The following is a 13,628-nucleotide window of genomic DNA, read 5'->3' on the forward strand; positions in this document are numbered from 1 at the left end:
TCTACTGTAGGTCAGATTGATTTAAAAATTTTCATTTTTGTTCATATGGATGATCATACTGATTATGTCTCAGATAATATACTTAATCCAGCAAACTGAAAGGAACATTCTGAACTCCTTTCAGATGCATGCATATCAACATGATACTCATCTCTGAACAAAAGGACAGAAAAACAGGACGATGCATCTCTGCTTGAACTAGAAAAAAGAAAATCAAACAATATACAGTATCTTGATTTCATAGGAGACAAAACCAAACCCTCTCCAATATTTTTTTCTTTATGTATTGAATATTAGCAAATAAGTTGGTAAAAGCATTAAAAAGTAATAAATTTTAGAATTCAGCACAAATCAGCACTGGTTGTGGTTTCTGTATTTCTAAATGGACCTTAAAACACAGCCACAGAAATATGCTAGGCAATCATCACTAAACTATATATTAAAAAGAATTAATATTAAAATTAATAGTCAGGTAACATTCTCCCATCTATCAGGCACAGCCACCTATGTTTCAATATGAGTGATAATATTGCTTATCTTTTATAGATCATATCCAAGGCAAGAAGGACCTGTAAGACAAGCCCACTTGGAATTAAGCTAGTAGCCAGGGTTGGGCAGCAACTTAACATTTCAATCTATACAAGATTCTTGGGCTCTTCAAATGGTGAGAAGTGCCAATTACTGGTTACAAACCAAAAATAATTTTTTAAATTCATTCGATTATAAAAATAATCAAGACTGTTCCCTAGTGTTCCTATCATGGCAGCCCTAACAAACACCCTTAATTGCATTAAACTTGTTTTTTCTTGCAATGATAAGGCAAATTTTTCAACTGCCGAGGAAGGATACAGTCCAGTTTCTTCCCCTCCCTCCACAGCACTACACATTTCTATCCCACCTGCCACGTACCACACCTCATTATCTCAGCTGCAGTCATGATTTGTTGGAAAGAGATTCACTACCCCCACTAAATGAGAGTAGAGGGAACAATAAGGTTCAGAAGATCAGCCTCACCTTTTGCAGCGTACTGAAAGATGGCCAGGATTGATATCCATATTCTGAAGCAAAACGAGTTCTAGGATACACTGACCAGTTCCAGCAGTCACTACTGTAGTCATAAAAGTGAGTGTCACCATAATGCGTGTCATAAGGATTTTTAGAGAGCCAGCCCTCTTTAATTGACTCCAAACCATTGGTAGGACTGGATACAACAAAAGGACGACTTTTATCTTCCTGTGATTAGGAAAACAAAAAACAAAAAAACCATCACAACTACTCCTTATAAAATGATTGGTTTTTATCATCTGAATATCTGGAATGTATTCTGAAAAGGAAGAGGGCAAAGAAGCAGCAGCTTTTTCCAAATTTCTGAGTCACTACTTAGGATACAATCCTCTCTGTGACAGTCATCATCTTTACTAGCTTAATTAGCTTCTTATTCCTCCTCCTGGAAGACAGTTAGGCATGCTATTGCTTGCTCTACTGTTCTAAGGGATTCTCTTCCTCACATCAAGAGATTTGCTATCTTTATATACTTCTTAATGAAAGCTATTTAAAAGTGCATCTCATGAAAAATAAACCTAAAGAATATTAATACTTGAGTACTGTGACCTCTTTATGTAAATCATTACTTTTATTGTGCTTTTGGAGCAATACCACCATGTTTTTTTCCTCTTTGTTATTAAGTAGTTACCTAAATTTAGTCTCAATAAAACCAAGGTATTCTGCTACCAATGACTGCACAGTAGCATTGCTGGTTATTGTCATTGTTGCTGACTCAGCACATCAAAGTAGATAAGACTATACCAGAAGTTACATTTAAGATTACTCAGAGCAGCATTTATTTATAACCTCAGGAGATTTAGTGTGCAACATCTTTTATCAGTACTATACAAAGCACTGTGGGAATTGCTCCGCAGGTATAATTCATTTTCCACTCTACTTGTAAGACAGAGGCCTGAATTACCACAGTCACAGATTACACCAACTGGCTCCAGCACAGTAATGTGCACAGTTGATACATGCTTCATTTTAAGAAAGAATAGAGCCATCCCGCTCCAATATTTTGGACATGAGTGATTATCAATTAACTGAAGTACAATTTGTTACAGGATACCTTAGATTCCCCAAAGTCTTTAGCTCAGACTAAGAAGTCTTTTAAGTGATACAGTCCTGTTCTGCCAGCAATTACAGATTTCCTCAGCTGGTTTACATTATCATAGAATTGTTCGAGTTGGAAGGGACTCTTAAAGATCATCTAGTCCAACTCCCCTGCAGTGAACAGGGACATGCAAGCTAAGTCAGATTGCTCAGAGCCTGGTCCAGCTTGGTCTCCAGAGACAGGGCTTCCACCACATCTATGGGTAACCTGTTCTAGTGTCCCATCACCTTTGCTTTTCCCTTTTATTCAACCTAAATCTCCCCCCTTTAAGTTTGAAACCATTTCCCCTTGTCCTATCACAACCAACTCTGCTCAATAATCTGTTGCCTTCTTTCTTGTAGCTCCCCTCTAGATTCCAAAAGGCCACCTCCAGGTCTCCCTGGAGCCTTCTCTTCTCCAGGCTGATCAGTCTCAGCTCTTGCAGACTGTTTTTGTAGCAGAAGTATATTTTACAGAACCTGAAATTATTTAACTGGTACAGTTCCCTCTGACACTCAAAATAGTTAACCTATGGGTTCAAAATAAAGGAGTGTCCCGGCTCAACAAAATAACACGCAGTGGACTGTAACTAAAAAATATCACAAACCAGAATACTTCACTCTGTGGTACACATCCAAACCACGCAGCCAGCCACAGAAACACCACAGCATACCTGTACCAACCTCTCAGCTCAAAGAAACTAAGAAATACAGACACCTATATTTCTGCTTACCATTTTGATTGTAAGACACCATTACATTCAGAATGTGCAACTTCTCAAGAGCAGATCCTTTTTGGCAAGTTCTTTCACTCCTCTGCCTCATTTTCACTATTTCCCTTTTTCTACACCTTTCCAGTAGAAAGATACCATGAATCAGAGTACAACTGCTCTGACAATGTCAATAGCCTCTAATAACAAGCAATAACATCACTGTCATGTACATACATATGATTGCTTAGCTTAGTGCAAGGGAAAATTTAGATCATAAAGCCCCATAACATAAAATGCACCTCATCCTGAAAATGACAGAGGTTAGACTAGCATTATCATACCTTGAAGACAGTAAAATCATACTGGATAACTGGATTAAGAAAAGACCATTAACATTTTTAGGTTAACACAAAACTCACATTTACTTGTTCACTAGCCAGGCAAAGCTCTTGCAATATTTTAATCATTCTGCACATCTCTTAGCTAAAAAGGGATTTAAGAATACTCATCTGTGGTTCAAGGATCATTTATAATCCCTATACAGTTATGCAGCATCAATTTGGGATTTCCAAATCAATTTTACCCCACGTATGCAAACAAAAGTTAGTTAAAAGTAGATTCTATGAAGTAATGAGCTGCAGTAATTCCAATAAAGAAGAAACAACTCTACAAGAACTGTGCAAAATGAGCAGTGCCACATCACAATAGAGGTCATCACTGATTTCAGGTGCTTCTGGTCAGCACGTTCACAGTTTAAGTCTTATCTCAAATATTTAGTTTCTGTAACTGTAAAACATCATTAGTCTGTTCAAAACAAATAAAAAAACCTAAAAGACGTGTATGACAAAAAATAATATAATGACCAAAGAACATGAGAAGGACAGAGTTTGGCACAGCTTTTGTCTAACCTACTTCAGCCAAACACTTCAGTCACATACTTGGAAACACACACTGGAAAAATATTATTTTCACGAATTTCTTCAAGTGCAATTAAAAGATTGAGGGTTGTTAATCCATCTTACAGTATGCATTAACCAAGTTAAGACAAAGGAAATGGATCATCTTGATTAATTAATGGGCATGTTGATTTTTCTCCACTGCAGGTGAAGGCATTTGTGCCATTTACTATTACACTAAATAATAAAGAAAAAGGAGGCAGAATCGTCTACATTTTCAGGTCATCTTTACATATCACAAGACATTAAAGACAAAAACAATTTTTTGTTTTGAGGATGACCGTTGATTTTAAAGAGTAGCTTACACAAGCGAGGAAAGTGCAGTTCCTCAACAGCATGCTCTTTTTCATTTTCAAAGATTATTTAAACAAAAGAAAAAAACATCAACCCAAAAGCACAGAAATCCCAAGTTGCTCAAATTGCAAACGTTACATCATTTTGCCAAGCCACATCCCCCCACTTTTTCTTGAAATCACTTACAGCAAGAACTATTTCTCTGATGTTCTTCACATAAAGCATCACGTAATCTTTGATATAGACTTCTCTGTCAGCGTGTGGTATGGAGAACCAGTTACTTGCAATTGCTGCTTCATTTTCATTGTTACCACTCCACAGAACAACTGATGGATGGGATTTTAACCGCCTTACCTGAAAAACAATTCAGTTTCAGAAGTCAAGCAAAACAATTTATCTTAAAAAACAAAAACAAATAATAATCTATTTGTTACTACTTTAATTACAAGTTCACATGCATATTACATATGCTATGCCTACAAGTTCCAGCCCATCCACTTTTCCGCCAGCTCCAGATCAGATCCAAACTTTTGTATACTTAATATCCTGGCACATATCCACCATACACACACGTAGCTCTATATCCATCTATTCAGCCGCACGTGAATGGTAAATTCTGTACTAAGACAAGTTGATATCACTAGAGCTCACACTAAACATTCTCGAGAGCAGTTTGGACACGAGGAAGGCCTATTCCTCTGCCTCACTACTATAAGCAAGTTAAAGAGCACGGTTACATTTTGTGTCTGCTATTTAAATGTACACTAACAAATATTTTTAAATAATCATTTCTATGATGATGTGTAGGTCTCTGAATGTAATGCTTCCTATTTACTTTCACTGAAAATAAAACAGATATAAAGAGCATTAATACCATTTAATAGAGCAAATTCTCAGCTACAAAACACTCTTTTTCAACAGAATCACTACCAGTTGCTATGCATTTTCGCTAGTGATGAACAAGAGCCTGCATGCTGTGCTTGTAAAAATCTGCAAGGCCAGCTGGAACGTGACTTGTGTTTCAGCAGTGGTGAGACAGTGATGCAAAAGGCACCATCTACCACCTTACTGTGCTGTCATTGACTGCTTGGCCTTCATAAACATTCAACAAGCATCAGTGAGTGTCACCAGGTGCAATTTTTTCTACATGGAGGAATTCAATTATACACCTTTGGTTTATACATACTGCCACATCAAGTGTCATACTATCAGACTGCCCCTCTGCTGCCATTTGCTACTCGGCAACAAAATGTAACAGAATATTGGCAGGAAGGTTCCATCTCTACTACCATACCACCAACATCCACTTCTGATTTCATGGGCCAACATAATGGGGAGGCATTACATTTGGAGCAGCCCTCATAAATTATTCTCTCAGGCAATACTAGGTTATGATCACATGGACAAAATACCTGATGAGAAACTTCTGCTCTTACTGATTCCAAGTAATCCTGGTCTGTTGGATACAGTGCACATGCGAACATAAAATCCTGCCAAATCTATGAGAAACAGGAAAGAAAATACAAAATAATCTGTTAGTAAATCATTTTTCATATTTGAAAAAACAGATGCTTACTGGAATGCAAAATACTTTCTCAAGCCAGAAGTTATTTATCTCACAGAGATTTCAACTGAAACATTTTGTCTGCTGTTCTTGAAAAGCATCACCAAAACAATCACATTCTCTGTGGCATTCATCATGATCATACTCAAATGTGGTTTTCTTCAATATAAAGACTTACAAAATATTCACCCTTAGAAAGTAGATCCTGACAGCCTTCACTGATAGGTAGAGTATTTCTCAATAAGATGGATTTCAATAGGTTTCAATGGAATAATTAGAAATCCATGCACTGTTCAGCTATGACCACGAAGGAGTTTCAAGCTGAACAGAGCAATTTCAAATTTAATGCTTTGCATGTGTAACACCAAATCCCCATTACTTACTAAAAGAAGAAAGTAATTCTTCTGGTGTGGTATCAAGTACATTTAACAGGTCTTCAAGTACATTTCTTAACAAAACGCTTCCACAATAAATGCACAGACTGATCTTAAAAAGAGCAAATTGCTCAGTGAGGCAGAAACAAAGAATCTAGTTTAAGTGCTGGTGATCTTTTCCTTTAAAGATCAAGCAGGTATCTTGAGAACAACACTAGAGAACAACAAATTCCTTCATTTGTAACTTAAAGAATTACAAAAAAATGGAAAGGAAGAAGCCTAGTGAGATGGGCAGGATTTCTTGTTCTATCTGTCCTGTATTTTATTTTTTAAGTGCTAACAATTAAACTCCTGATAACCTACCTCAAATGGAAAGCTTGAAGGAGCTTATCAATACAGTGAGTCCTTTCCAACAGACTACACTTTTCTGAACGTCATTCTACATAAATAACAGGGAGAGCCAGCTCAGCTTCTCATTAAATTGTTTTCCTTGCAGTGACATATTTTGCCATTACTTTTCCCTATTTTCCACAAAAATGTGTGTAATAGATCTATTAATAATTGTTCCAGTCTAACACTCTAAGAAAAAGCAAGACTATTGCTGAAGAACTACTAAGAATCTTTCAGTGACTATGGAATCAAAACTCTCTGTACCAAATTCACTCTCTCTCCTGTTGTTTCCTTTGGTGAGCTATCACTGTTTCTCCTTAAACAGTCTGACTCTAATGCTCTTTTAAGCCTTTGCAAGACCAGTAGAAGGAATAAAACTGAAGTCCTCCAGCATCATCCCGTGTCAGAATAAGGATCTGATTTTCTGTATCTATTTGCTGTTCTCAGTGCTGAATAAGAGCTACTTCTTGCATTGAGCACTGCCCAGGCACAGATCTATATGGCCTACCTAGATTTCTATTTTCAAAAATAAAAGAACTGCAAGCGCTCAGAAGCCTTGAAAATCAGGGCACACATTCTGATGACTGGTTTTTTTTTTCCTCTGGCAAGCACATAAAGCAGAAGGCAGCGAGGTATCAATTTTGTTTGCCTTCTCTTTAATGCTGCAAAGACCAAACACACTTCTTGGGATTTTAATACCTGATGCAATTCAGTCTTCACTCATCTAGTCCCTATTTCATTAAAGCTTATTAACATGCATCTCCAAACTCGTATAATCAAAAGATACTCATCTAAAATTATCAATGTTTACAGCAGGTGTTCCCTTACAGCTATATTTACATTCAATTATAGTTTGTTCAATAGGGCCCTTTAGATAAAGTCTACCATGCAGGCCAGATGAAATTTAAAAAAGAAAATTGAGTAAAAGGAAAAAAAAAAAAAAACCAACAAATTTTCATTCATTTCCCCAGCAGAGAAAAACACGACTACTTTCTTTGATGTTTTGATTACTCAGAAGCAAGCACAGAAGTTAAACAGATTAGGCCCTAAATCCTCACAATGATCTGATTCCAAGGTCTTTGCTCTCAACCTGGAGCATATACTGAAATACTCAGGTTTTTCAGCAGAGCTATTCTCACATGAGTAAGTTGCTAATCACAGCTACAGAGGCCCACAGTACAGCTGTGGCAGAAAAACTACCATTTGAGTTTGTGAATAACCCCCCTCCCATACAGTACTTGTTTCACAGCTATTTGACCAATTGTTGCAAGCCTCTGTTGATGACCACTCCAGGACTATAATCCACAGAAGTTCTTATATAGTGCACATCAACACAGTATAAATGTCTACTTCCTGCATTAAGTAACATCACTAACACCAGTTACTCAGACATTCATTTCTTTCTCTCATTCCTTCCCAAGAGAATAGAAAATGTAGAACTGGAAGAGGTTGGAGAGTCCGGGTCTGAACAGAAGACGGAGAGTTCAAGGCACGAGCCTCTAGCTCAGATTCTGGGGAATGTAACAGCAAAAAAACAGAGACAGCAGGGAGAAAAGGAAAACCAAAGCAAGACTCTGGGCAAAGAAGGGTGGCAGAGTAAAAAAAATGAAGACCGCAGATGAGTAGCCTTAATTGGAAAATACAAGCTAATATAAACAATCCAAAACATCACTTCCAGTTTCAACAGACAGCCTCAGTAATGAGCAACAATTAAAGTTAAAAAGATATATATTTACAAAAATTTTATATATATATATATATGAAGGTTTGTATCTATAAGTTGTCTATATATACATATAGAATATTGACCCAAATTCTCAGATTGGTACTCCACCATGTATCCTTTGGAAAGATGGTTAGAACTTGTGTTAAATTCTCTTATTTGACTTATTTACAGTAGTCTTTTATTTACAAGCTCGTTTCCAAATACACAGCCTGTATTATTATTTTTTTTTTTACCATTATTCCCAGTTCATCGCAAATATTGTAGAAATCATCTTGTTCATATATTCCTCCTCCCCAAATCCTAAGTGCATTCATGTTAGCATCTGCTGCAGACTTCAAGAGTAGCCATAATCTGTCAAATACAATAAGAAGATTTACACAATCTTCATAGCAGTTTCTAAGGTTATATCACAAAAAAATCTCAAACATTCATCTCTGAAAAGCAACCAAGTAATTCAGACAGAAGCCAGTCTATTTTGATACCTTCTAATCCTGCATGTCTGAAGAGAGATCTCAAAAAGCAATTTTTTGTGTAAACAAAGTTACTTGGTCCTGTAAACACAAAATAGATGAAGTGTCAGCTGCACAAGGGCTGCTGTAACAGTAATGCCTATTTCATTATGCTGACCCACAATGTCAGAGGCAGATGGCAGTGGTACAGCAGTGGAAGTTGAACCTTCCCACCAATATTCCATTTTGTTGCTGTGCAACAGATGGCAGCAGAGGGGCAGACTGACAACCTGGAACCTGATATGCAAGTGCATTTGAAGCTAAGGTGTATCACTGAATTCCTCCCATGCAGAAAAAATTGCGCTCACTGACATTCATCAATGCTTGCTGAACATTTATGGAGACCAAACAGCAGATGTGAGCACAGCGAGGTGGTGGGTGGTGTGTTTCAGCAGTGGCAACAGAGATTCTTCCGCTGGTACAGATATATTTTTTTTAATGAGCACAACATGCAGGCTCCTTTTTATTGTTGGTGAAAATGCATAATTACTGGCGGTGTTTATGCTAAAGAAGAACGTTCCATAGTTGAGGATTTTCTCTATCAAATAGCATTATTGTGCTTTGTATGTGTTGTAGTTTTCATGGAAATAAATAGATGGCATTATTTCTGGAATAACCTACGTAAATCCTTTTACATAAGTACTGGCAGAACAATGTATGGAAATACTGTATTAACAAAGCCAATCAAAATATAGCATGGCCTCCATCCCATTTCTTGCATGCCATATCAGCAAAATCCAAGAGCAGACCAAATAGGGAAGAGTGAGACTTCTGTGCATTTCTCCCTCCCTGCATTAGGAGGTTTGGAACATGGCTGAAATGCTCTTCCTGTCAGTGTCAATGACTACATTCTAGGCAATAGGAACAGATAGCCTGAGGATTACTCCTAAAAATGCCTGAAAGGCCAGTAACCTGTGGACTGCAAATAACCATTCTCCCATCAGCTACTGCACTTACTAGCATTGAACAACATTCAGATCTTGCAATGTTAAGTCTTAATTCTGAGAGCCTAAGCCCCAGCAATTTGTGTTCTACAGCAGCAGAAATGCTAAGTCATGGCTTGAAACAGTGACTGAGCACCTAGTAGGAAGGCAGGGCCAATCCAAGGGCACTCAATGCATGCAACACATCTGAGTGACTGGAAGGGGCAGAGTCAGGATCCACTCCTTCCCAGATCTCATTTAGGATTGGCAGTGGAGGCAACAGTATCTTGCTGGAGATCTTTGCATACCTGGAGGCCTTCTGAAAGTAAGTAGCTTCTTTCCTTTATTTCTGTGCCCATGGCTGTTGCCTTTGAGTGAATCCTCACTTGCTTCAGCCTGGGACCTTGCTGCTCTGCTGTTATAGCTGCACTTTCTATCGCATTAGACCTACCTTGAAAAGAGTCCACCCACACTAGTGTCAACATTTGATGGGCAAACATGAGGAGGTAACGGTGATCCTTTCTCCTAAGAAAATATTAGATATGACTTACGTGTCATAAGTCACTCTATCCTGGAAAGAATCTGCTGGAATCCAGTTTGAGCCCTTCATGAAAATGGGTTGGCCATTGATTTTGAAGTAGAAACTCAGACCTGGAGACCCAGGAATAGGCTCCTGAACAAGTTCTACTGTCCGAAAATAGGCCTGTGAAGACATAAAACATAGGTTTAAAGCAGACAAAATAAAATAAATAAAAACTATAATGCAAGTGATAGAACTGAACAGTAACTTAAAAGTAGTCAAGAAGTCAGAAGAGGCGGCCTCATCTCTCACACTACCTTTCAAGAAGAAATTAAAAGTGTATTAAAAAAATTTTTATAAGTGTTTGCACATGTATGTGTGAGACAGATGCGTGTTTACTTCATGCAAAAATTCAGTTAAAGTTCTATTTGGGAATCACTGAGAGGAACGTAGTGGCTGCATTAGATCAGACACACTATTCTGGTATTTTCTCCTTATGGAAGGAGATTGCAGAAGCTCTGCTGGAGATCTTGTCCCTAAACATCTAGCTTCAGTTTCATCCAGTAAAAGCAAAACTGTATTCTGTTGTTGCCTTGATCTCTCTTAAAAGATATGCGTTTAAATAAAAATGCTGGTTTGAAAGTGAAGGTCTCTCTGGCCTTCGAACAGCTGTTTTTGAACAGTATGCTCACCAATCTGGTTTCTCAGAGAACAGATCCGCTAAACAGTCACCAACTGTGTGTAAAGTATTAAAGTCCATTCCAGATGGAACAAGTGCATATCAAGCAGATGCCAAACTATCTTCTACAGCTGCTCTTTTAGCCTAATATCTGATATTGTGCACTGCAAACACTGGAAAACAAAACAACAGCAAAACATTCCTCCTAACTGCAGGCAGAAGACGACTTCCCAAGAAATCATTCTGGGTGTTTTAGGTGAGTTCATTTCAGCTAAAGTGACAGCGCTGTTCTGAAGAGGTATCTCAACTGCCACAACACACAGACAACACCATGAAGCAGTACTAGATGGACTGCAGTAACACGTTACACCAAACCCTTATTTTGCAGAGATATCTTCCCCACCTATCGCATTTGGGTCCTGTGCGGTTGCAAAGTGTTACAGAATAGACTTCTTTCAGAAAGACTTTCTACTACTTTTTCCTCCTCACAACCTTCTCCACTTTAACTTATCTGGATCAGATTTTTTTTTTTTTTTTTTTTTTTCCTCCTTCTGGTACCTGTTCCTCATTATCACTGGGAGAAAGTTGGGAAACTGAATGAAGTGAATGAAAGCAAACAAAATTTCAGCCAGTGCACACTAAGCAACAGGTTTGGAGCTGAACAGCAGGAGACAGTTTTTGTCTAGGCTACCCCTAAGCTAGCAACCACTTCTTTCTCAAATGACTATTTACAAGCTGACCTTTTGAAAACATAATAGCAGAGTACAAACTGTTCTCTCTCTGCTTTAAGATATAGTTGGGACTGTATCTGTCTGTCAACCTGGCTAAATTTAACCTAATTAAGTAACTGATACATCTGCCTTTAAAATGAAATGTAATGCTTTATTTCACACACCAAACAGTTCTGTAGTTAAATCGGGACATAACTAATCTCACTGTGTGACTGTGATTATTAAATTTTTAACTTATCAATAATTGTTTAGATTGGAAATAATTTTCTGTCTGAAGCAGAAAATGCAAAAAAAAACTTGGTTTTTTTTGCTTCCTCTTCAGTGCTTCATAGTCAACAGAACAATGATTAATTAAATCCCTGGACAGACGCAAAGCAAACTAGGTGCATGAGTGGAGACCACAGATCACTCACCTCAAACTGAACTGTACCTCAGGTCTTGTAGTGTTGTACAGTGTTGCCCTAAGGGTAACAGCAGATTAAAAGCAAAAGGATTCAGCATCACCACTACTGTAAAGGATCAACAGTGAAGAAATTCCCAGTAAAAACAGAAAAAAACCTTACAAAAATCAGACCAGTGAGAAGACACTTCTGATTCTCTGGCCAGTATTTCTGTGCTCAGAGAAATACTTAGCAGAGTATCCAATCTCTACCTCTTTTCTACTGCAATCTTGCTACACAATGGGTCAGCTGAAAACAGAGCAGCATGATGAACTTAGCTTTAGGACAGGAATCTTGCACCCATTCATAGAATTTTGCATATATATTCTAAGCTGAGAAGTTTAAAAAAAAAAATAAAATAGTAATCATACAACTCTAACCATTCTAACTGCTGAAGACTACAAAAAAGCCAAAACCCAACCTACATCACGAGTACTACACTAACTAAGGAGTTCTCACTTTCCTCTAGTGAACTAAATTATTTTGAGAAAAACTCTTTAATCTCCAGTGCAACTCTTTTTTTGTGGCACAAAATGGAGTGAGATTTATAGATGTGCATTTGGGAGGTCCTCTTAATGGTTGTCATCAGGCAGGTTGGGACTGCCTCAGAGTGCAGTAGTGGAGTATTTATACTACTAACAAAAGTAATGTGATACTGCTTTATTCATCCTCAAGTGGAGCTCATGCAACTGGCCAAATCAGAGGCAATTTGTTACGCTGGAACCCTCAGTCAGGACCACCCACACAGCATGAGCACAGGGAAAAACTCCTCAGCCTCATCTCACATTTCTGAGATCCCAGGGTCTGATGACTTTGTGCTCCCAAACCATTGCTCCCCAGGGGCCGACCTGGTAATACAGCATCTCTTCCTGTTCCTACTGCAGCTTTCTTCTACCAAGCAGAGTCAAAGAAAGGCAGGGGGAACTGCTAGGATCTGACATAGTTGATTATGCATCCTAATGGCTCTGACCATGGCAACTTTGTGATGTGCGTCACATATCTTGCTCTCCAAGGACTGATATTTCTCCCAGATTTGGAGCACGGAGAAGCAGTTTTCTAGCCACCAAAAAACAAACACTCATCTGATTCTCTCAACAATTAAGAAACAGATGTGTATCTTTGAGTCACATACAAGGGGTTTGTACCCACTGGCTGTGGAAACCAATTGGTGTTCTTTGATTTAGCACTAAGAAAAGTAACAAGGACAAAGATGCCCAGAGCTAAAATCAGATCACAGAATGCCCTAGCGATCTAACTACCTAGCATGCAGCATGGAATGTGTGTGAAAATTACCAAGTAAAATGGAGAGGCTTTTGGAAGTCACGTTAAAAGGCCTGGGGGAGAAGTGGGTGTAGAGACAAGGAAGGAACAACGGTTGGATCCGAGTACTCAAATAGTATCATGAAATAATGAAATATACTGTTGAAGAAATAAGTATACAGAAAGATGGAGAACCTGATTCCAAAATCAAATAAATGCCTCAAAAGACAGTGAAAGAGATACTAAAGAATACTAAAAGTATTATACTAAGGTATAAGAGAGACTTTTCTTCTTGCCATGCCTACATCAGGGAATTTATCAATAGCAAATAGAACTCAACCTCTCTGAAGAAAAGCCATTTCATTCTAAGGTAATTTCTATCTATGACTTTATTTTATATTATCTGAGAA

At 38.0% G+C, this 13,628-nt stretch overlaps 1 protein-coding gene across 1 annotated transcript in view; it reads right to left on the minus strand.

The window, feature by feature from the left end:
- The window catches only part of MANBA (mannosidase beta), a 49,407-nt gene that overhangs the window by 13,330 nt on the left and 22,449 nt on the right, over positions 1-13,628 (minus strand). The window contains exons 8-12 of the mRNA XM_019614813.3: positions 10,140-10,291; positions 8,390-8,507; positions 5,515-5,601; positions 4,289-4,456; positions 1,015-1,233 (exon numbers count right to left, since the gene is read on the minus strand). Of these exons, the coding sequence (XP_019470358.3) occupies positions 1,015-1,233; positions 4,289-4,456; positions 5,515-5,601; positions 8,390-8,507; positions 10,140-10,291 (744 nt within the window). The remainder of the gene's footprint in view (positions 1-1,014; positions 1,234-4,288; positions 4,457-5,514; positions 5,602-8,389; positions 8,508-10,139; positions 10,292-13,628) is intronic.

This window comes from Meleagris gallopavo, chromosome 4, assembly GCF_905368555.1.
Source record: "Meleagris gallopavo chromosome 4, MGAL_WU_HG_1.1, whole genome shotgun sequence".
Taxonomy (NCBI): domain Eukaryota; kingdom Metazoa; phylum Chordata; class Aves; order Galliformes; family Phasianidae; genus Meleagris; species Meleagris gallopavo.